Source organism: Sylvia atricapilla, chromosome 12 (assembly GCF_009819655.1).
Source record: "Sylvia atricapilla isolate bSylAtr1 chromosome 12, bSylAtr1.pri, whole genome shotgun sequence".
NCBI classification, from domain to species: Eukaryota; Metazoa; Chordata; class Aves; order Passeriformes; family Sylviidae; genus Sylvia; species Sylvia atricapilla.
Genome location: NC_089151.1, coordinates 19971581 through 19992903, shown reverse-complemented (window position 1 = coordinate 19992903; position 21323 = coordinate 19971581). Strand labels below are relative to the sequence as shown.

The following is a 21323-nucleotide window of genomic DNA, read 5'->3' as shown; positions in this document are numbered from 1 at the left end:
GTTTAGGTTTCAAAAAAATAAAAATTTTGACACTCTCAGAGAAGTCACTAAAGTTAAAATTAGCTGTGGTGCTACAGGAGTGTCTTTGAAATAAAATAGCACTATTATGTAGCTTGTTAAATGAGAGAATTTTACCAAAACTTATGTCCCATGCCTGGGAAATACTTGAGAAACAGAAACTTCATATCATAAGGTGAGAAGCATTGTGAGTGATCTCATTCCAGTGAGATATTTTGGGGGAAGACAGGAAAGGAAAAATCAGAGTATGCTATAGTAGCAACGTAACATACAATTTCTTTTACATTAAAAATGTAAAAATTGAAACTACTACTATGCTGTTTCAGGAGCCAGAATGATCCCCTGCATCATATTCCACAACATTCCATAGCCTTCCACAATGTTTCAGAGTGTTCCACAGCATTCCAAAATGTTCCCCAACATTCCCATACCAGCCTTGAACTGAATTCCTTCATGAATTGATATTCTATGTTTTAGACAGGGTTTTTTTGTTGTTTTAGTCTTGGCTAATATAAAGTCCTATGAAGTCTTAAAGTAGGAAATAAATAAATGGGCTTTTGTGGCCCAAACCTTTTCTCTAATTTACTTTCTAATAACTACTTTTACTATTAAGTGTTTAAAGACATCTTGGTCCCCAAAGTGTGACATCCAGTCCCCTCCTGCTGCTGGAAGAGCTCCTGTCTCAAGCCCCTAGGAAATGTGATGTGTCAAAAGGAGAAGCTGTGCAGGGAGGGACAGAGCTGCTTTTGGGTTTCCTTCCTGACACGAGCAACACAGGTGAAAAGAAAAAATGACGTGAGAAGGGAGCATCTTGTGCACAAACACACATGTAGAGCACAATCTCTTTAAAGGAAATATTTGGGGAGTCAACTCTTGGCCCTGGTTTGTTCTGGCAGTAAGAGCCAGTGGCTGTTGTTGCCAGGTGTGTGCAGAAGCAGACATCCTCTCCCGGCCTCTGGGGATGGTACAGGCAGCACTCAGAGTCTTAAGGCTGCAGAAAGGTCAAAAGCCAGACTAAAATCACTTGAGGAATTTACCTTTACATTTGACATGGTGTATCTCCTGTGGATTTTCTAAAAAAAAAAAAACCAACAAAAAAACAAACCCAAACCAAACCAAACAAAGCACTGGTCTTATTATAGTAAACCTGTGTTCTTGCTGCTTTCATAGTTGTTTCCAAAACCTGGAAAATGCAGGTGATGTCTGTCAAGTTGAATGAAGTTCTGGTTCTGGGCTAATAATGGAAATATTTTTGGCAGCAGAAGGAATAGGATGTTGTAGCTGATTTGTTGTTGGTGGTGGTTTTTTGTTGTTTTTATTTCTGAATTGTGTTTCTTTGAGGGAGTGATGGCAGTAAAGAGTTAGAGCTTGGGGTTATCCTGGCTCTCAGAAAAGGAATTATTAGCTGTGTTTTAATCTAGGATAAAGTGGATGACAGTAAAGTTAGTGTGTTAATTGTTGTTCTCAAACTGGCTGAATGCCTGTGTATTTTATTATAAAATTAATGTTGAAATTTATTTTCCAATATAGGCATTTGTTTAGTCTATGATTTTGAGTGTTATGAATTAGGAGCACAAGTCTGTCAAGTTCTGGGATCTTAAATACAACTATCACAAGAGTAAGAAGTGTTCTGTAAAAAGAAAATTTACATAAGTAAATGGAAAATTATGTTTAGAGTTGTTTGTAAAGTTAATTAGCATTTATGGACGATTGGGTAGTACTGTAGGCTGAAGGGCTTTTTTATTGGAGAGATTACTGAAATTTGGTGCTGCAGATTTCCTTCCACACATGTGCTGTGGTGACTTGGAGGGGCTTCTCCCTGAGCCTGAGATGAGTTCAGCTGTCATTCCATTTAATCCTTTCCTTTTCTTCTGAGAGCAGTGGGTTCAGTCTCCTGTCTGCATGAGCACTTGGAACTCACTTCTGATGAGAGCAGAGCAAAATGGCAATTATTGTGTTGAGATAATTTTCTGAATTTTCAGGAATTTGTTACCGCAATTTTAATGATTTTATTATAAATCATTTTTCAGACCTGTACTTTTGCGTTCCACCTCACCATGGTCGTGACACTGAGCAGCGTTTTACCCTCAGCTATGATGCTTTTAACTTTCACTTTTTATTAACAAAGCTAATGTGAAAGCAAAGTGTTTCATGTTGCCAATTTAATTTCTTTAATTAAAAGTGAAAGTTATAAGCTGGTACAGCCGTGGGTGAAGTTCTAATGTCATCAATGGGGAAAAATAGGTTTAAAATTGAAACTGTTGGCACAGCCGTGGCTCTTGATAGTACAGCACCTGCAGTTGACTCCTAACTTTATTTAATGAAAAAAGAGGAATTTGAGGCATTAAAGACCCCCAGTGTATCTATTGGCAAGGGGCAGTAGAGCTGTGAGTGCCTTAGCTGGGATCAGATGTAGCTAAATGCAGAAGAGACCCCGTGAGATATTTCCCAACACAGGTGTAACAAGCTGAGACTTGCTAGTCCACACAAATCTAAACAGAAAGCTTACTTTTGTTAGTGGATCAAAAGTTTAGCAAAAGTGCAACTTTGACTTTAATAATCAAGCAAAGTGTTGAATAATTCTGCTAATAAAACACATCAGAAGTATTTTTAGTCTGTCCAACTGCACAGATGCAGAGTATGATCAATTCTAAAAAAATGGTCCATATATTTAAATATGGCATGGGTTATAAATACCTTTATAATTTTAAAAACACTATTGCTTTCTAGTTTAAGACAATTCTGTGAAACCTGAAATACTCTTAAAACTACACTGTTCCATGTCTCTTAGATGTCTCCTTTTTTTGGCCTCCTGCCTGAACACAAGCCAGGGGAAGAGCTGAGGTTTGGAACATTAGGGAGTTTGGTAACATGTAAATGAAGCCCCTTATTTCTGTTGTTTTGAATATACACATTTAACATACGCTGCTTTTCATACTTTGGAAGTCCAATATTTCCCTAGACCTAATGTGATCTATGCAGTTTTCAGTTTCCAGATAGAGAACTCTCTAACACAAAGCACTTTGGCTTTTCACAATTAAAATATCAGGTTGTCTTGTCTAATAAAGTAGCTGGTGTTTGGGAGAAATGTTAACAAACCTGGTTTGCTGAATACATTCTCAGTAGGAGACAGCATTTAATATATTTAGAAGTATGTTATCTTCTTAGGATCTGTCCTGGGTTTCTCTGAAATTACTATGGGAAGCTTGCTTGCTTCTAAAGGTTTTATTCATTAACAGGAAAATACATTAGGTAAATGCAGCCTGCTTTATTTACAGATCTAGACATGATGAACAGGGAGAGGAAGGCAAAGGAATTGTGATAAAGTCCTTGAAAGTCTTTGATTTGGTGGGTTGTCTGATTAGTGGGCATTTCCAAAGCTTTAGAGGAAGGAGACATCGATGCATTAAAAGATTTTGGGAAAGCATGTTTCACAAAACAGGTGAAGTGCAGCATATTAAGATTTAGGTGTCAGAGAGAAACGAGAAAGCAAGAGAAAACCCAAAATATTAATTACCTGGGGGAAAAAAAAGTTAAACTGCAGTTTAAAAAAGCTGGGAATGATTAGTCAGTAGCTTGACAAAAGGAAGCATAAATACTAAAAAATTGCTTGGTGATGTTGACATGGAGACAAGAGCTGAGCAGCAGCAAAATTGTGCAAACTCTTCAGAGGAAGGGAGAGATGTTCACGTGTGGAATGGAGTGTAAAGAGAATCCAGTGACATTTCTAAAGCTTATTTAAGCACCTCTCTTAAGCTTGACATTTGCATTTGCTTATATTTGCTTTAATCTGTGTTGCATGAGCATTGGTGAAGCCTTTTATAATTTACATTAGATCATAAAGTGAAGAATTAATGAAATAGTTGATGTCTATACTTGTCCTTTACTGCATTTTAGCCTTCATATACTGATTATTTTATTTCTGAAGCTTACTGGCATGGTAACCAGCAGGAAAGGATTTTAGTCTCACAAATCTGCTTTTAAAAAAAAACTGTTAAAATTTATCTGAACACAAAAGAGTTCAATTCCTTAATTTATTTTTTTTTAGTAGTAATGATGCATCTAGTGTAAAGTTGGAATTCTGCTTCTTTAAAACAAGAACTGGCCTGGATTCTTTGGAAAAGCTCTTTGGCATAGATTCAAGCAATAGCTAGAAGAAAATCATTGCATTATTCAAAATGTAAAAGTAGTTCTATTTTCTCCTTCAGTGTGAGTTATATATTTAACTCCATCTGGTATTTTAGCTCTTCATGTTTGAAACAAGATTCCTGTATTTGGTATTGTTCAGGAGTTGAGCACCTGTTTTCACCTCTGCAATAATTTTTATCATATATTTACTGTGAACAAGCTGGAGGTTTTCACAGAGCAGATGATTTGCTTTTGCACACTGAGATTATCCTGAACTCCAATCTACTCTTCTTTGCTCAGTTTCTGGGGAAGAAAGAAAAAGCCTCAACTTTTAAATGTGTTCCTTTACTTTGTAGCACTTGCAGAGTTTTTCCTTCACTTCTGCAGCCCAGGAAATTGCAATGTTACTTTGCATCTCCTGCTTTAATTTTTCTTACAATGTCCCCAAACACAGCCTACATCTGGTGTGTTTTCCAGGATTCTGTCATTTCCTTGTAGAAAGTTAGTAACAATATTAGAAGTCTCAGCTGGATTCTCTCAGGACACTCTGCTTTCTCCTAAAGCTGACGTGCTTTTAACTTGTACTTTGCATTTGGCGAATTTTCAGCTTCATACAGCAGTATAACAATACTTTGTGTTTCTGTGCTGCTTTCGCTGTGAGACTCACAAGGCAATAGAAGTTCATTGTACATTTATAAATTTATCATCAAAACCCATGAAAGGGCTAAATATGCTTTTCCATACATCCTGCTGGAGAAACTGAGGCTCCGGTGGTTGAATTGTTAGTGCAGAATGACAGCATAGTCATTGTTAGTGCATAATTGTTAGTGCAGAAGGACCTTGTTCAGCTCAGTTCATAGATGCTGACCTGAGCCCATCTCCTGGAGAAGCTGACTGGGGTTTTGTTAGTTGGGTTTTTAACCTAAGAGATGTAAATATAATCAAGTTCTTGGTAATTGTTGTGCTGATTGGAAACCCAGCTCTCTGGCAGACCCACATATTTCATTAAATACCTTTTTGTCCTTTGAACATGAACTAGGTCACATTATCTGTGTTTTTCTTTGTGTCTGGTCACAGCAGTTAGAAGGAAGCTCAGCCTGTGCTGTGGTGGAGTTTGTTCCTTGGTTGGCACAACTGCAGCATGAGAGTCTTGGTTTGGTCATTGGCCAGCTCAGGTTTCAGTTTGTCATTCCTCTGCTGCAGACACAGTCTTGTCCAACCACCTCTTATGTCAACAGGCACAAAAGCACTTGGAGATGTTGTTGCAAGGTGAAGCTGATGTGCACAGTGGAAGAGTTAAGCACATCTAAAACCCTTATTTTTTGTTTAATGTCACCCTGTGTTATCAGCACTGTGTTTTATAGGTCTGCTATATAAGCTGGAAAAAAACCAATCCTAGATCACAAAAAAACCCCCAACCCAAACCACAAACCCACAAAGCTAACAGGAGAAAGGATATGGAATTCTGTGCCAAATCAAGCCAAGGCACTTTCCAGGCGTATCAAAAATAGTACGTGCCCCTTTTAAGTGTAAACCCTTAAAACATATCTCCCTTTGGTTATCTTAATGGATTTTTGAATTCTGACCGGAATATGGTATGAAAAATGTAAACACCAGGCAAAAAATTGAGAATATGTACATTTGCAAACTAATACTCATTCAAGTTTCAGGTCTGCCTTCAGCATAGCATTAAGCAGAGAATGATACAAAGGAGAGGGCACAAGTACTCTTTTAGGAGTTGTGTAAATGATATCACTTTAAATCTCAAAGAAATACTGAAGTAGAACTGCTACACCTTTCATTTATCAGGAACAACAGTTTTCCATGGATGTCAAAAGTTTTATTGGAGCTTCTTACTTTTTATGCAACTTTTTGTGCAACATTTGCTGAATGCTGACCTGTCACACATTTATAAAAGTATAATGTGTGTATTTTCTGCCTCTTGAGTTTTGAATTTCGTCAATTAGAGAACATGTAGTGAGCACAAATATAAATTAAATGGTTTTTAACATATGGTTATAGAATAGTCTGTGTGTGAAGAAATGTTACAGGTTGTTATTGCAATTAAATGATCTGCTTTTAGAGCTGTTCCTTGTTTTGAAGGAAGATACAAAAGTTGTCATTCGTCAATATTTATCCAGTTTTAAAAATGACAATAATAATATTAGTAGTAGTATATGTATGGGTTTAACAGAGTGTATTTCTATGCTGTACTCAAAGTAAGTTCATATGGAATAGTAACATCTTTATAGTGTTAAAAAAAATTTACCTTTGGGATGGCAACTCTACAATGATTTTTTTCATGTTCTTTACCAAGAGCTAAATACAAGCTTAGTTGCAAACAGTGAATTTCAAAATAAGTTACTGCAAGGACTTAAATTAAGTAGTTCAGATAATGGAAAGGCTGTAACTTCTGCTCTTGGGTGCTTGAATTTTTTTGTATTAAATAATTGAAATCTAAACCTGTATGGAAACAAAAACATTGTTAGATTGGGGTTTTGTTGTTGTTGTAGTTTTTCCGGTGGATTTTTTTTTTTTTTTTTTTTTTTTTTTTCCAGGGGGAGGTGTTTGGTTTGGTGGGGTTTTTTTGGTCGGGGGTTTTTTTTGTTTCTGGGGTGGTTTGTTGTTGTTGTTGTTTTTTAATTCAAATCATGACTACATCTCATTTACAACTGAACATTAAACAGTCTTTTGGGTGAGGCTGGTGGGTTTGAAATTGCACTTCTATCAATTCAAGTGTCCTGTGTTTAATACCTTGTATCCTGTTCCCATTGCTTTGCTATTTTTTAACTTACTGCAACAGATGAGGGGTTCTTAAACCATCTGTTAACCTTTTTTCCCCATTTTTTTTAAACATGTAGAGTCGCTCAAGGCAAGAAGACCCAGAGCAAGCTAGACTGAAACAAAAAGCAAAGGAGGTAAGCAGAGCTAGAGATCATTACACTTGACATTTCAAGGCTTGAACATATTAATTTTTTATGCCTTGCTACTTGTATATCGTTAATAAAAATCTGACTAAAAACTTTTTAGGATGTATTTGTTGCTTTCCCTTTGATCTTAATGTTTGCAAACTAATACATTAATACATGTGAAGCCTAAGGAGATTTTATAAGAGAATATTTCCATACATTACATTTTCATTTCCATTTTAGGTAGCTGTAGCTTTTGTTGGGTTGTTGATGACAGCAGCTCTAGATTTTGGTGGAAAATATATGCCTTTGTCTTTTTGTAAAATGTCACTTTCTTAGAAATGTGCTACTTAACAATTTTGTTCTGGTAACATTCTTTCAAGTAATGTAATTGCCAATCATTTTCTCTACGCTGTGATTTAGTGGACTGTTTACTCATTTATCTAAATTACAATAATCTAAAAAATATCAAATAATTTCCCATGAAGTTGTGATGTTTTACTCTAAGAGTACCTTAATTTGCTATAAATGAGTGACTGTCCTTTGCTTAAGGCATCTCATGCCTTAGGATTGGGTTGTAACTTAAATCAATTAGAAAGATTAAAATATCCATCAGTTGAAAGCAATTTCAGCGAAATGATGCCATTGTTTTTAGCCACCTTGTTTGGAGGTACACATTAGCAGGTAATAATTATGCACTGGAAGGTAAGATGTACAGAAAAATGCACATACCAAGTTCTTTTATATTGACCTGTTCTTTGTGTTTTGTTTCCCTCTTGGCAGTATTCTGGAGTCCCGTTAGCTACACAGATTTTATATATATACCAGTCAAAAAAATCCAGATACTTGGATGAGTTTTATTTGTCTTCATTTCATTCTGTGATTATGTAGTAAGACTTGCTGAAATGAGTTTTGTAAACATTAGACCAGGCCTTAGTGTTTCCAGAGTTGGATTTGTCAAGCAAGTATTGAAATGAAATAGAGTAATCAAGTCATTTGGCAGGAAAAGAGGCAGGATTTAATAGTACTTGGGTTTTGTATGTAGCCAGTGTATGCAAAGGAAGAATTAGATTTCTGAGAGCAATTGGTGGCAAGCAGAAAGGGCTGTTGAGCTGAGAGCTGAAGGGGCCATGCTGCTGGAAGTGAACAGAGCTGGCATTAAATGCACTGCTGCTGCATGAGCAATGGCTTGCCTGGGCATTCTTTCTCGGCCTTTGGAAACTGGAGTTGGTGAAAGTAAAAGACAGGGACAGTAACCCCACGTTCTGCAGCAGTCAGAGTGGAGCAGCTGTTCTTCAGTGGCTGTGAGGGAGCCTGGGCTGCAGCAGTGCCCAGGTGAGGCTGCAGCAGTGCCCTGCAGAGCGCTGTGAGGCTGCAGCAGTGCCCGTGTGTGGCTGCAGCAGTGCCTGTGTGTGGCTGCAGCAGTGCCCTGCAGAGTGCTGTGAGGCTGCAGCAGTGCCCTGCAGAGCGCTGTGAGGCTGCAGCAGTGCCCAGGTGAGGCTGCAGCAGTGCCCAGGTGAGGCTGCAGCAGTGCCCTGCAGAGCGCTGTGAGGCTGCAGCAGTGCCCAGGTGAGGCTGCAGCAGTGCCCAGGTGAGGCTGCAGCAGTGCCCTGCAGAGCGCTGTGAGGCTGCAGCAGTGCCCAGGTGTGGCTGCAGCAGTGCCCAGGTGTGGCTGCAGCAGTGCCCAGGTGAGGCTGCAGCAGTGCCCAGGTGAGGCTGCAGCAGTGCCCTGCAGAGCCCTGTGAGGCTGCAGCAGTGCCCATGTGAGGCTGCAGCAGTGCCCGTGTGTGGCTGCAGCAGTGCCCTGCAGAGCCCTGCCCATGTGAGGCCGCAGCAGTGCCCTGCAGAGCCCTGCCCTGCTCAGGCTGTGTGCCCACCCCGGGCAGAGGGGGCAGCTCTGGGCAGTGCCAGGACAGCGGGGCAGCGGTGTCCTTGTGGCGGGTGCGAGGTGTGGGCACACCTGTGTGAGTGTGCCTTTGGGGCAGGGCACAGGGGTACTCAGCCTGGCTGTGCACCCTCTGCCCTTGGAGCTGCCTGCTCCCAGAAATCCAGCATCTGCTGGCACCACGCTTCTCTCAAAAGCTGAATTTCATTCTGCAGAACTGTCGCTGGTATTAGTAATCAGGGTTCTAAAGCTCTTGACACTTTCACTTAAAATATTAAAATTTAGTTAGAAAAAGCGTTTTCTTTTGCAAAGGGGAGTGCGGCATGGTACTGGCAAGATGTTATTTTAAGATTGTTCATGTTTTTTTTCTCCATTGGACGCTGAATATATGCTGACGTCTCAAATTATATTGGCACTGCCAAAATAAAATAATAATTTATTTTATAGTATAAAATGTTGATTAGGTTGATTATAAAAGGTTGTCTTTGGCGTGAATTTGTCATTTGAAATTAAAAGTTTTGAATCAATGCCAAGAGAAATGTAAAAAATTCAAGACTTCACTGCCAGCTGGGCTACTCTTAAATGTGCTTATAGCCCATAGCTCAGAGAGAAATTGTGTTTCTTCCAGGTTTTGTATAAGCTGATGAATAAAATACCGTCAGCTTCAATAATAAGCTGGATTTGAAGCTGTGATTCCTTGATTTCTGCATCCTGAATATTTCTGCGTCCTCTGAAGACCTTTTTGCACAGATATTCTTGTGGCCTATAGAAAGGTGGTGTTAAGTAGTGTTTTAAAAAGCACAAAGAAACCTCACCCAAGAAACCTGCAGCTCTTCTAGCTGTGTTACTTGTTTAATGATATGATTGTCAGATAGCATGTTTTTTCATCCCAGCAAAACCATTAATAACAATACCGTTATTATGTTCTGAAAATGGATAATGGTTCAGGCTTTAATCAGTTTCAACTCTGACACTACTGACAAAAGTCAGAGAGAGAAAGTGAACTACCAAAAGAAGTAATTTGAAGTCTTAAAGTTTTCTAAATCTTTCCTTAAAAGGAAAAAACTATTCAAAACGTTGAAGGAACTCTGGAAAACACTGTCTTGGAATGCAAAATAAAGGTACCAATACAAGGATAATAGGAGAAGAGGAAAGAAAGAAAACTAAGAAAGGGTATTTGTTCAAAAACATTCTCCTTTATGGATATTTTGGAGTCTTCATTCTGTACTGCTCTGTTTTTCTTCCTAATTTAAGAAGAAAAAAAGATTAGTTTAATTTCTTTCACAGAACATCTACCAGTTGAAAGTTTCCTTCTTGTTTCTTAGTGCCATGGAGACAGTGTAAGTGGAATCCTTTGAACACATTTTAAAATTAATTTGATTAGATGAAGATTATGGGTTTTTCTCTGTAACTCCATCTTGATCCATTTATTACCCAGTGTTCAAACTACTCTGTGTATTCTTTAAACCAAATTGGCATAAATCAAGTTTAAACTCCATTTAAATACTTACCTGAACAAAGGGAAGGCCCATCTACATGGGGTCTTACTGCAGGGATGAGACATAAGTCAGCTTTCATTCACACCCAGACTAGCACTGGTTTAGTTAAGTCAGTGCAAACCCACTCTGATTTCAGTTTGTGTGACCTATTTTGCTTTGGTAATAACCTTTTTCAGATGGACTTGAGTGAAAGCAGTAGCAAAATGTGCCAGTGGAGGATTATATTCCTCAAAACTCTCCATTTGCTTTCACACTTCTAAATTGCTGCAGCCTTTTTTCAGTGGACATCATGTGATTATTTCAATAGCAAACCTGTTTAATGAACTACCAAAAAGTATTTTCCATTGGGACTGTTTCAGGGAAAGTGATGCTTTTCAGCTATTACTTGTTGCATTGCTTTGTAACAAATTCTGAGATGTCTGACTTGGTACAACTTAATGTAAGAAATAGCATCCTTTATGAGCAGTGTCTGTTTTGTTGGAAATTATATACCTTTCCTAATTATTTTTTCTAATTAATGGGGTTTATTAATTTTTATATTAATTGTTGTAATTAATAGTAAGCAGGGTTTAGTCATAAGCAGTGGCATTTTCCATTTTAGCCAATACATAATTACGTTTTTGCAGATCGCTGTTGTTAGAGAGCAATTAGAAAATCACTGAAACTAAATTTTGCTAAACTAACTCTGATAAACTTCAGTGAACAAAGCATGACTAAAGCTTTTAAAATCAAGTTTTAGGAAATACACTGATTTATGTAATCTGGAAGTCACAAATGTAGGTTAAAGAAATTATGAATTCTCTAATTTCCTTTAAAAGCTTCATTAAATAGAAATAAAACAGGCCGTATAACTGATAGCAGGAATAGATCAAGACTAGGAATATCTGAGTCAACACCTAGTAATTAATGATAGAAATGATTTAAAGGAAAGGCAGGGAGAGTAAGATCCTCAACATCCTTTCTGTCAGGAGTATTGTGTGTATCAGGGTCTGTTGTCTAAAAAATGTTTTCATTTGAAAGTCAAATAGCTGAGCTCGATCCCGAAAGATAAACTTGGTTCAAATTTTTGTGTCATCACCAACCAAGAATATGGCATAATAATGAAAGCTTAAACCAGACACCATAAATGTCTGGGCACGTATCCAGGCCCCAGATCAGGGCAGATAACACCCCGTGGAATCTGCTCTCAGATGTGCTCATCAGCCATGCAAGGGAAGGCTCTGACCTGTTGATGTTCATCCCAGGAGCCTTGGGATGCTGGGGAGGGCACAGGAGAGCTCTTTGTGTGCCCTGTCAGCAGAGCTGGCCCAGCTGCCAGGGCTGGGGAAGGTCCTTGGTCACTGCAGGGGCTGGGGATGTCCCTCTGGGGGTGCTGGGTTCTGCAGGAGCACAGCACACAGAGGCCTTTCTGTGCTCCCAGAAGGGCAGCAGTGTGGGAACCACTGCCTTGTGTCCTCTGGAACAAGAGCCTTGCTGGGCTGAGATTCAGACTTTGGCCTGTGTCCTTTTTTGAGTTATATGCAGTAAAATATGTAGACTGTTAGCAGATAGAGTTCTAGAAGAACCTATAAGATCCTTCTCTTCAAAATAATGAAATATGTATATCCTGTGATGCATATGGTACATGTTATCTGGTTCTAACATTGCCTTAGAGGTTTTAAATCCCCCAGAACTTAAATTGTAGCAGAATTATTGAAACTCCAACGTTGTATGCTTAGTGACTACAATAGGAAAACAGTTTAACACGAAAGTTCTTGTCACCCCACTAATATTTATGCATCAACTCAGTAGGAGTGGTTTCTTTTAAAATATTTAAATGATAGCTTACTGCAGTTATCATAATTAGTGAAGGGGATTTTGTTTTGTTTGGCAAGTTCATTTGTTCACCTTTTCAGCAAAGCCAAAGTCCTTAAAGATTGTACTACTAAAGCAGTGTCTCAGTGATGAAAAGTCTAAGTTAAGTTTTCTATTTTATCATGCCTGACATAAAAATATTGATTCAAAAGCAACGATCTTATCTTAAATGGGTTTCTTATAACACAGTCCACGGAGAAATGGGGCGTTTGAGCAGGAATAAATTTAAATTAAATTTCCATGTAGCTCTCTAACCCATCTGAGTGTCAGTAGGTGGAAAGAAGGAAAAGCCATGAATGTGATACCTGAAGTAATGAGGAAGCAGTGTTTAGGCAACTCTCATTCCTCAGAACAGTGAAATAATTATCTCATGAACAGTTTTCTGCATCAGGTTACCAGTGCTATAGCTGTGATGCAGAAGGAATGTAAGCTTTTTGTCAATACATGCAGAAAGTCAGATAACAGTCACTTTTTATTATACTTTCCCTCTACCACAGGTCTGTTGTTTGTACCCAGAAAAGTGCTTTGAATATTCCCATCTGGTTTAAGCTCCTGAAGTGCTGCCCTGGGTTTGGTTTCAGAGTACAAGATTTTTCTGAAGTTACAGAGTTGTTGCAATGACCTAAAATGTTAGTATTAAACTTGCACCTCAGAGAGGGATGGTCCTGTCTTACCAGTCAAAATACTCTCTGGAAGTCCTGCTGCATTATCTAGTTTACTGCTTGTGTTAGCAGTGGGTTTATTCCTTTTAGCAGATAATTGCTTTAGATGTACAGGTATATTATGGTAACAGTCCCAAATTGTGATTTTGATTAAGACTTAAAACCGAGGACAAGAGAGGAATGGCATTACATCTGCATGTGCAGATGGTGCTGGGGAAACAAGATAATCTATAACCAGTTATAAGTTTATTACGTATGGATTTTGCTGTGTAAGTCTTCCAGATTTCCAAGGATGAGGTACTGCCCTGTAATGAGTTCTACAAGTCCTGAAGAATTTTGGTCAATAGCAATCTTACTGTTCAGCAGAACTTCTTGTATATCTCATGGTCAAATTGAAGGTGATGACAATTCCACCCTGTCCTCCTGGGCTTAGAGCAGAGTCTGTGGCAAGTTGTCTGGCTGAAGTGTGGTGTCACCTTTGCTCTACAGAGACTCAGAAAGTGGGTAACTGAAAGAAAAGTGCTGGAGGATCAGAGGAATGGCTGTGGTATCTTCCATCTGAGTCAAATTATTTATTCCTGCTTAGGTAAAATGTGTATTAATTAGAGCTGAGTCAAAGGCTAAGTATTTTTTTTGTCTTTCTTCTAACCCAAGCTTGACCCAAGCTTACCATATTAGTCTACCAGAAATCTAAATTAAATCCCATACTGTCCAACATAATAATTCTCTTCTACAAAATCAAGTTGGTGGCATTCTGTAGTGATGCATTATTCCAGCATACACATACTGTCCAGCTCTTGTTTAGTTAACATGAATGCTTATTTTTCATGACTGATGAAAACTGTTTGGTTTAGTATTTTTAAAGGGAAATGCTATTTTACTGATAGAGGAGCTAAATACACAACCATTCCTAGATAACACTCTTTTTATACCACCATCTTGATAGTATAAAGTAAGAATACTCCTTTATCTTTGTTATACTTGCTACTTAGAAAACAAATTCTTAGAACTTGGTTTACACCAGTGTGAGTGCCTTGTGTGATTATGATCCATGGACTGCATCCATGTTCTGTTCCTCACAAAGGTCCATGTCAGATCTGGGAGGCTTTGTATGGGAGGTGTTTCTAAGCAGGAGAAATGAGGTTGCCTATCTTGGAGAGCAGAGGATTATGCAGAACAGAATGGGACAGTGAGCATGGCTTGTTCAGCCTGGAGAAGAGAAGCTTCAGGGTGACCTAATTGTGACCTTCCAGTACCTGGAGGAGCTGACAGGAAAGGTGGAGGGAGACTATTTACAGGGGCCTGGATTGACAGGACATGGGGGAATGGCTTCACACTGACAGAGAGTAGGTTTAGATTAGAAATTGGTAAAAAACTCCCCTGTGAGGGTGCTGAGGCCCTGGCACAGGGTGCCCAGAGCAGCTGTGGCTGCCCCTGGATCCCTGGCAGTGCCCAAGGCCAGGTCAGACATGAGGCTTGGAGCAGCCTGGGACAGTGGAAGGTCCCTGCCCATTGAATGAGAGGATCTTCGAGTTCCCTTCCAAGGCAAACCATTCTGGGGTCCTGCGAGTGTGACAAGAAAAAAGAACAAGAAAGCAGACTGTCTAGTCAAGCGTTGTTCCTTGTTTAGCTGATGTCTCACTGAGTATTTGAAAGATATTCATCTTCAAATTAACCCAACAGCAATGTAATTTCTTTAAATTTTGTATGACAGGTGTATTTGTCCTGGTGCAATCTGCTGTTTGAGGCTTTAGCAGCTATTCATAACCAATGAAATACGTGATTTTCTTACCTTGCTACCAAAAGGATTCCCATTTAGTGCTCTGAGAAGGGGGGGGGGGCATGAAACAAATCTTTAAAAGTTGGCTTTTCTTTTTGTGATTATTTCTTGTTTTCTCATGTTTCCTAACAAAATTGTAAGTAACTGTGTACTTTTAATTTTCAAGTAAAACTAGTGAGGAAGACTTGAGATTCATTTTCAAAATAGAATTTAGTTCTGGTGTGAAATATATTTGGGTTGTGTTTAAACAGTTCCAGAAGAGCAATACCTGTTACAAAGTCTGTTCTACCTGATACATTTTTAAAAATTTTTAAAAAGGAGATGGAGAAGGAGAAAGCCATCCCTGTTGTCTCCATCACCTTCGAGAGCATACCCTGATGGAGTCTTGCCTAACACAACACAAGGTTTTTGGAATAAGTAGCTTCTCATTATATAGCAACAGGACTGCTTAAATGTGAATTTCCAGAACTTGGACTTAGAATGGTTAAAGCTTTTTGCAAAGAATTTTTGAAGCAGAAGGTGACTTTGCTTTTCTGAATTTCACCAAAATACTCCAGCAGGAAGTATCTCTTGTAAAATGAATTTTTTTGAAGGTGGTGACAGTAGAATCTTCAGACCTTCTAATCTCTTGTAATTTTCCTTTCATGTGTGTAGGAATAACCAGAGCTCCTGCTTACTGATTTTGAACAAGTAGAGGGTGGTAGCCCTCTGTTTCTAATCCCTTTTGGATGCCTGGACAACCAATCTTGGTGGGGAGATAAGGGAGATATTATTTTCCATATTTGGTGTATAAGATTTGTGATAAGGGTGGTTTGAGTTTGCCTGTCCTTAATACTGACAGTTGCATCCAGAGGTTCCGGAAGAAGCAGCAAGGAACACAAAAATTCTGAAAGAATTTTTTAATTTTTTAAAATCTGTTTACATATTTAAATATAAACACACACAAACACACACACACACTCTATGTGTGTGTGTGTGTATATACACAGATCAGTTTGTGCAAGGGAGAGGCAATGACTGAATTTCCAGTTCTCCTTTTGCTTCAGTGATGTTCTGTCTAAATATGGATCTTCCTCAGGTAGAAACAACCTTGTTAAGAACAATTTATCACACTGGCATAGACAGGGGGAATAAAGAAAAAAAACCTGTTGGAGCAAGCTGAGAATGTGGAAAAATCACATAACAGTTTTATCTGAACACTGCAACAGATTTACTTGCGTGCTAATTTGGCTGAATAACAGCACTTTAGAATATGATTGCCTGTTTAATAAGTAGAGGGCAGCAAATGTCAGCTGTGTCTGCTTCTCAGAAACTGAGGAGGTTGCTTGGACACCAACATAAATTATTATTTAGATGATCTGATCCCTTAGCCAAGCCGGCTCTACTCTGTAGCAGCTTGCAGGGGGGAGGTCAAGGTGTATTTAGGCTCAAGCCTGCGGGGCAAATTTTCCCCCATCCCCTCTGTGCGCATTGGTTTCTTGCTCCAAAACAAACCTGAATGAGGGCTTTAATTCTGCTGCTGAGCTAACGTGTTTGTGAGCCCTGTTTGGCAGCCTCGAGCGCCCGAGGCAGCCACAGCTGCCAGCTTTCATCTGCCCCCAGATCCTCCGGGCGCTCGCGTCACATGCGCTGCCCCGAGGGGACCCAGGCGGAGCGCCCGGCTCGGCGTGTCCCTGCCCGGCTGGGCTGGGGCTGCACATCCCATCCTATCCCATCCCACCCCGGCTGGGCTGGGGCTGGGGCTGCACATCCCATCCCATCCTTATCCCATCCCACCCTGGCTGGGCTGGGGCTGCACATCCCATCCTGTCCTATCCCATCCTGCCCGGCTGGGCTGGGGCTGCACATCCCATCCTGTCCTATCCCATCCTGCCCGGCTGGGCTGGGGCTGCACATCCCATCCTGTCCTATCCCATCCTACCCCGGCTGGGCTGGGGCTGCACATCCCATCCTTATCCCATCCTGCCCGGCTGGGCTGGGGCTGCACATCCCATCCTGTCCTATCCCATCCCACCCCGGCTGGGCTGGGGCTGCACATCCCATCCTGTCCTATCCCATCCTGCCCGGCTGGGCTGGGGCTGCACATCCCATCCTGTCCTATCCCATCCCACCCCGGCTGGGCTGGGGCTGCACATCCCATCCTGTCCTATCCCATCCCACCTGGGCTGGGGCTGGGGCTGCACATCCCATCCTGTCCTATCCCATCCCACCCGGGCTGGGCTGGGGCTGCACATCCCATCCTGTCCTATCCCATCCTACCCCGGCTGGGCTGGGGCTGCACATCCCATCCTGTCCTATCCCATCCTACCCCGGCTGGGCTGGGGCTGCACATCCCATCCTGTCCTATCCCATCCCACCCCGGCTGGGCTGGGGCTGGGGCTGCACATCCCATCCTTATCCCATCCCACCCCGCCTGGGCTGGGGCTGCACATCCCATCCCATCCCACCCCGGTTCTGTGTGTCCCTGCCCAAGTCCTGTTTGTGCAAGCCGCACACACAGAGCTCCCCCTGCCACAGTCCGGGTGGATTGTTCACATGTTCCTCTCACAAGGGCAGCACGTTTGGCGTGGATATATTTCATATAGAGCACACTGCTTTTCAGAAAGTCTGGCATCTGTTTCTAGCTTGGTAGTGGAAGATGAAGGAGCACAGTTAAAGCAAAAGTTGAAATGAAGCAGTAAAATTTTAAACAGTAATTTAAAACTTCCTTGCCAGCCCATTTTTGAGAATATTTAATACTATTTACAGTAGGGTAAAAAGTGTCCATTTTGGTTAACTAAACACTCAACATTTCTGACTGTAGCTAGATTTTATGCAATTCTCTAAACTACAAGCTAGGTGGCTGGGCAGTAACGTGCAGAGGTCATGAAAGGTGTGTTAGCATCTATTTCCTATTTTTAGTTTAGTCTTGTTAAAAAATACTGTGTCAGCCTGTGAAAGGTAGTTACATCATCTTAGCTGAATAATGAGACACTGCTCAACATACCCTGAAAAAGTAGCTACTTTGCAGTAGTAGTAGCAGTAATCTTTTAAATAAATAAAATTTCGTGTTGTCATTCACAATATAGACTGTTTTCCTCTCAAATATGTTTGTTAAAGGTTAAACGATTCTCTTTAAAATGCAAACACTTGAAAGGTATTAATGTATTTTTAATGTTATTGGGCAGTTGAGTTATGATTTGTAAGAATTTTGTTTTCATTTAGTATTACAAATTGCTGCTGAATTGGTGGCTAACTTCTAGATTTCCATGGAAATGATCATAAATAGCTGATTTCCTGGAATGGGAAGGTATGTTATATGTATTTATGCTGATGAGTGTCTGTATGCTGAGGTGTTACAGCTTCCTAAAACTGATACCTCGATATTGGGTAGGGTTGAAGGGAAGCAAGTTGAAAACCAGTGTGATGCAATTGGGTTTATTGACTCTGCACAGCCTTGAAGGACAGAGTAAGCCTCTTACACTGCTGTGTTCTTTCCCTCCACAAGTAGAAAATGTATTTATATTAATAACAGATATTTATATTCTTGAAACAGAAATAGCACCATGTAGATTCTGAATATTTCTTAATGGCCACAAGCCATATTCATAGGGAGAGGAGCTTGAAAATCTCCTGTTAAAAAATTAGTAATAATAAAAAAATCTGTCCTTGCAGAAGAGCTCATGTCCAGCAAACACATCAGATCATTTAAGTGACCTTTAGGATGGTGCAAAAATACTAAATGGGAAAAGAAAGCCTAAGTGCTAAACTCAGGTGTTGATTGTGTTCAGGGCAACAGGCAAGGAGCAGAATGTTCACTCTACTGGACACATACTAGAGGTGCAGTTGGTGAGAAGAGAGCATGTTTTTATGAGAAACAGAATAATTTTTGTCTATTTTCAAAGACTGTGTTTAAATTCTGGGCAAGTGTGATCTGTGTTTTCACAGAGCCCTTAGTCTGAAGGCAGCCCAGCAGTTGGTGGCTGCAGTGGCCACATCCCAGCTCTGGGCAGGTGAGATGGGCTCCCCTCAGGAGCTACCTGTAGAATATCCAGGATACCTGCCCTGCCTGTGTGACAGGTAATGATTGAGAAGGTTATTGAATACACATCATTACTTCACTGCATATGTTGCCAGTTAATTAAATCAACTACTTCCATCTTCCTATTTTGAGGAATAGTAAATTCAGTATTCAGCAAAATTGTTCTCTCTTTTAATAATGATCTGTCATCAGCATTTGCTAGTCTTTCCTTCTTAGGCAGTGTGTTCAGGAGTCTCTTGTGTACTATGGTGTGTCAGAAAACAAAAGTATGGGATGATTTTTTCCTCCCTCTAAGAAATAACTTGTTTGCATCTTTTTGCCATTTTTACCTTTTTAGTGATCTAGGTGACTGAAAGGGAGATACAGACCTTCAGGTTGCATGGGAACACCTAAAGAATATGAAGCTCCATTAGCCTACCCTATGAGCTTCTGTAATTAGGTCTTGGATTGAAAACTTGTACCTTATTTTAGGGTGCAGAAATCAAAGAATACTCTGAATTTTAGCAGAGGAGAAGGGTAACTTGAGGCCATGAGAGACTGGCAAAGTTCCCTGAGACCATTTTTTTATCCCAGTTTTGTCAAGGTTTAATCTGGTAATTTACATAGTGATAAAATATACTTAACTGTTGAACTAAACTTCTGTGTGTTTTGTGTGCAGTCATGGTGCTCAGCACAAGGTGCTGGGTTTCAGTAATATGGGACAGTGTTCTGTTCTCTTATTTATTTGATAATTTGGATGGAGAGCTACTATAATATTTAATTACCTTGTACATTGTTATGTTATCTAAAATGCATATGTTTCTCAAATTTGTCAATGGATGCTTCTCTTAACATTGCAATATGTGGTGATTTCTGTGGTTGGCTCAGCTACACAAAAGAAAAAAAATCACAAAAATACATTTCATAAATATCCTCAGGTCATTTTAACTGAGGCTTTAAAAATAATTCCTCAGTTAAAAAAATGTTCATCTGTCCATCTAGCTATGTGGAGAAATAATTTCTGGAAGTACTGAAATTTGAAAAACAAATGTCCTAAATCCAATGGGGAAGGAAATGTCTGCCTTAGCAGGACATTCAGGAATGCTGAGGACATGTGGCAGGCTATGTAGCAAGTATGAGAATGATCTGACTGTTTTGTGTTGGAGATTTTTATTTTTGCCCTGTGTGCCTCTGAGTGCATTTTTGCTCCTGTCACTTTTTAAATATGTCTCTTACATTTAAATGTTGTAATTGAGTTCTCCTGCCACACCACTGTAACTATGGAATAACTCTATTGAAATCAGTAGCAACAGTCAAAAGAAACAGAATTTGTCCCTTTGGTATTAGATATAATCTGGTATCATAACAACTCCTGTGGACAATCAGGATTTATTGTTATCAGCTGCACCTAACAATTTGCTTAAATGTAAAATAATTCTGCAATTGTATATACAAAGTAACCTGTGTTTATGGATGCAATTTATTTGAAAACCAATTGGAATCAATCTAATTTTGTGATTTTGCACTGATTTCTGGGTGTGCCTGCTTAGTGTCTATTTCCCATCCCCTGTTTTTATTATTTCAGATACAGATAAGAACGTGGAGGTTTTCAATGCAGTGGGCTGCAGTGTGTGCTGCCTGTGCAATAGTTGCCATTTGGTTGCAGCTGGGTGTGCAGGGGATGGTGCAGGGTGTGCAGGGGATGTGCTGGGTGTGCAGGGGATGTGCTGGGTGTGCAGGGGATGTGCTGGGTGTGCAGGGGATGTGCTGGGTGTGCAGGGGATGTGCTGGGTGTGCAGGGGATGGGCAGGGGATGTGCTGGGTGTGCAGGGGATGTGCTGGGTGTGCAGGGGATGTGCTGGGTGTGCAGGGGATGGTGCAGGGGATGTGCTGGGTGTGCAGGGGTTGTGCTGAGTGTGCAGGGGATGTGCTGGGTGTGCAGGGGTTGTGCTGAGTGTGCAGGGGATGTGCTGGGTGTGCAGGGGATGGTGCAGGGGATGTGCTGAGTGTGCAGGGTATGGTGCAGGGGATGGTGCAGGGTGTGCAGGGGATGTGCTGGGTGTGCAGGGGATGGTGCAGGGGATGTGCTGGGTGTGCAGGGGATGTGCTGGGTGTGCAGGGGATGTGCTGGGTGTGCAGGGGTTGTGCTGAGTGTGCAGGGGATGGTGCAGGGGATGTGCTGGGTGTGCAGGGGATGGTGCAGGGGATGTGCTGGGTGTGCAGGGGATGGTGCAGGGGATGGTGCAGGGTGTGCAGGGGATGGTGCAGGGGATGTGCTGGGTGTGCAGGGGATGTGCTGGGTGTGCAGGGGATGGTGCAGGGGATGTGCTGGGTGTGCAGCCCGCTGTGCAGAGCCCAGTGCTCTGGAAGCTGCTCTGTGGAACAGTAAGCATTTGTGACAGGTTGTTTGCTGAATCCTTCCTGCGTGCATATGGCAGATCAGAGTTCAGTTGTTAGCAGATTATCCATTGTGCCTTGATGTTAAAAGAGGATACTTCCAGCCTGGGTCTGGAGCTGTCCTAGGCAGGGTTGTGCTGGGTGGGATCCAAGACAAGTTGGGAAGTGCACACAGACAAGAAGGGGGAAAT

The 21323-nt window shown here is 40.8% G+C and overlaps 1 protein-coding gene across 1 annotated transcript in view; it reads left to right on the top strand.

The window, feature by feature from the left end:
• LOC136366725 (transcription initiation factor TFIID subunit 4-like) overlaps positions 1 to 21323 on the top strand; it is a 150959-nt gene that overhangs the window by 70346 nt on the left and 59290 nt on the right. Inside the window, exon 13 of the mRNA XM_066328001.1 lies at positions 7008 to 7064. Within this exon, the coding sequence (XP_066184098.1) occupies positions 7008 to 7064 (57 nt within the window). The remainder of the gene's footprint in view (positions 1 to 7007; positions 7065 to 21323) is intronic.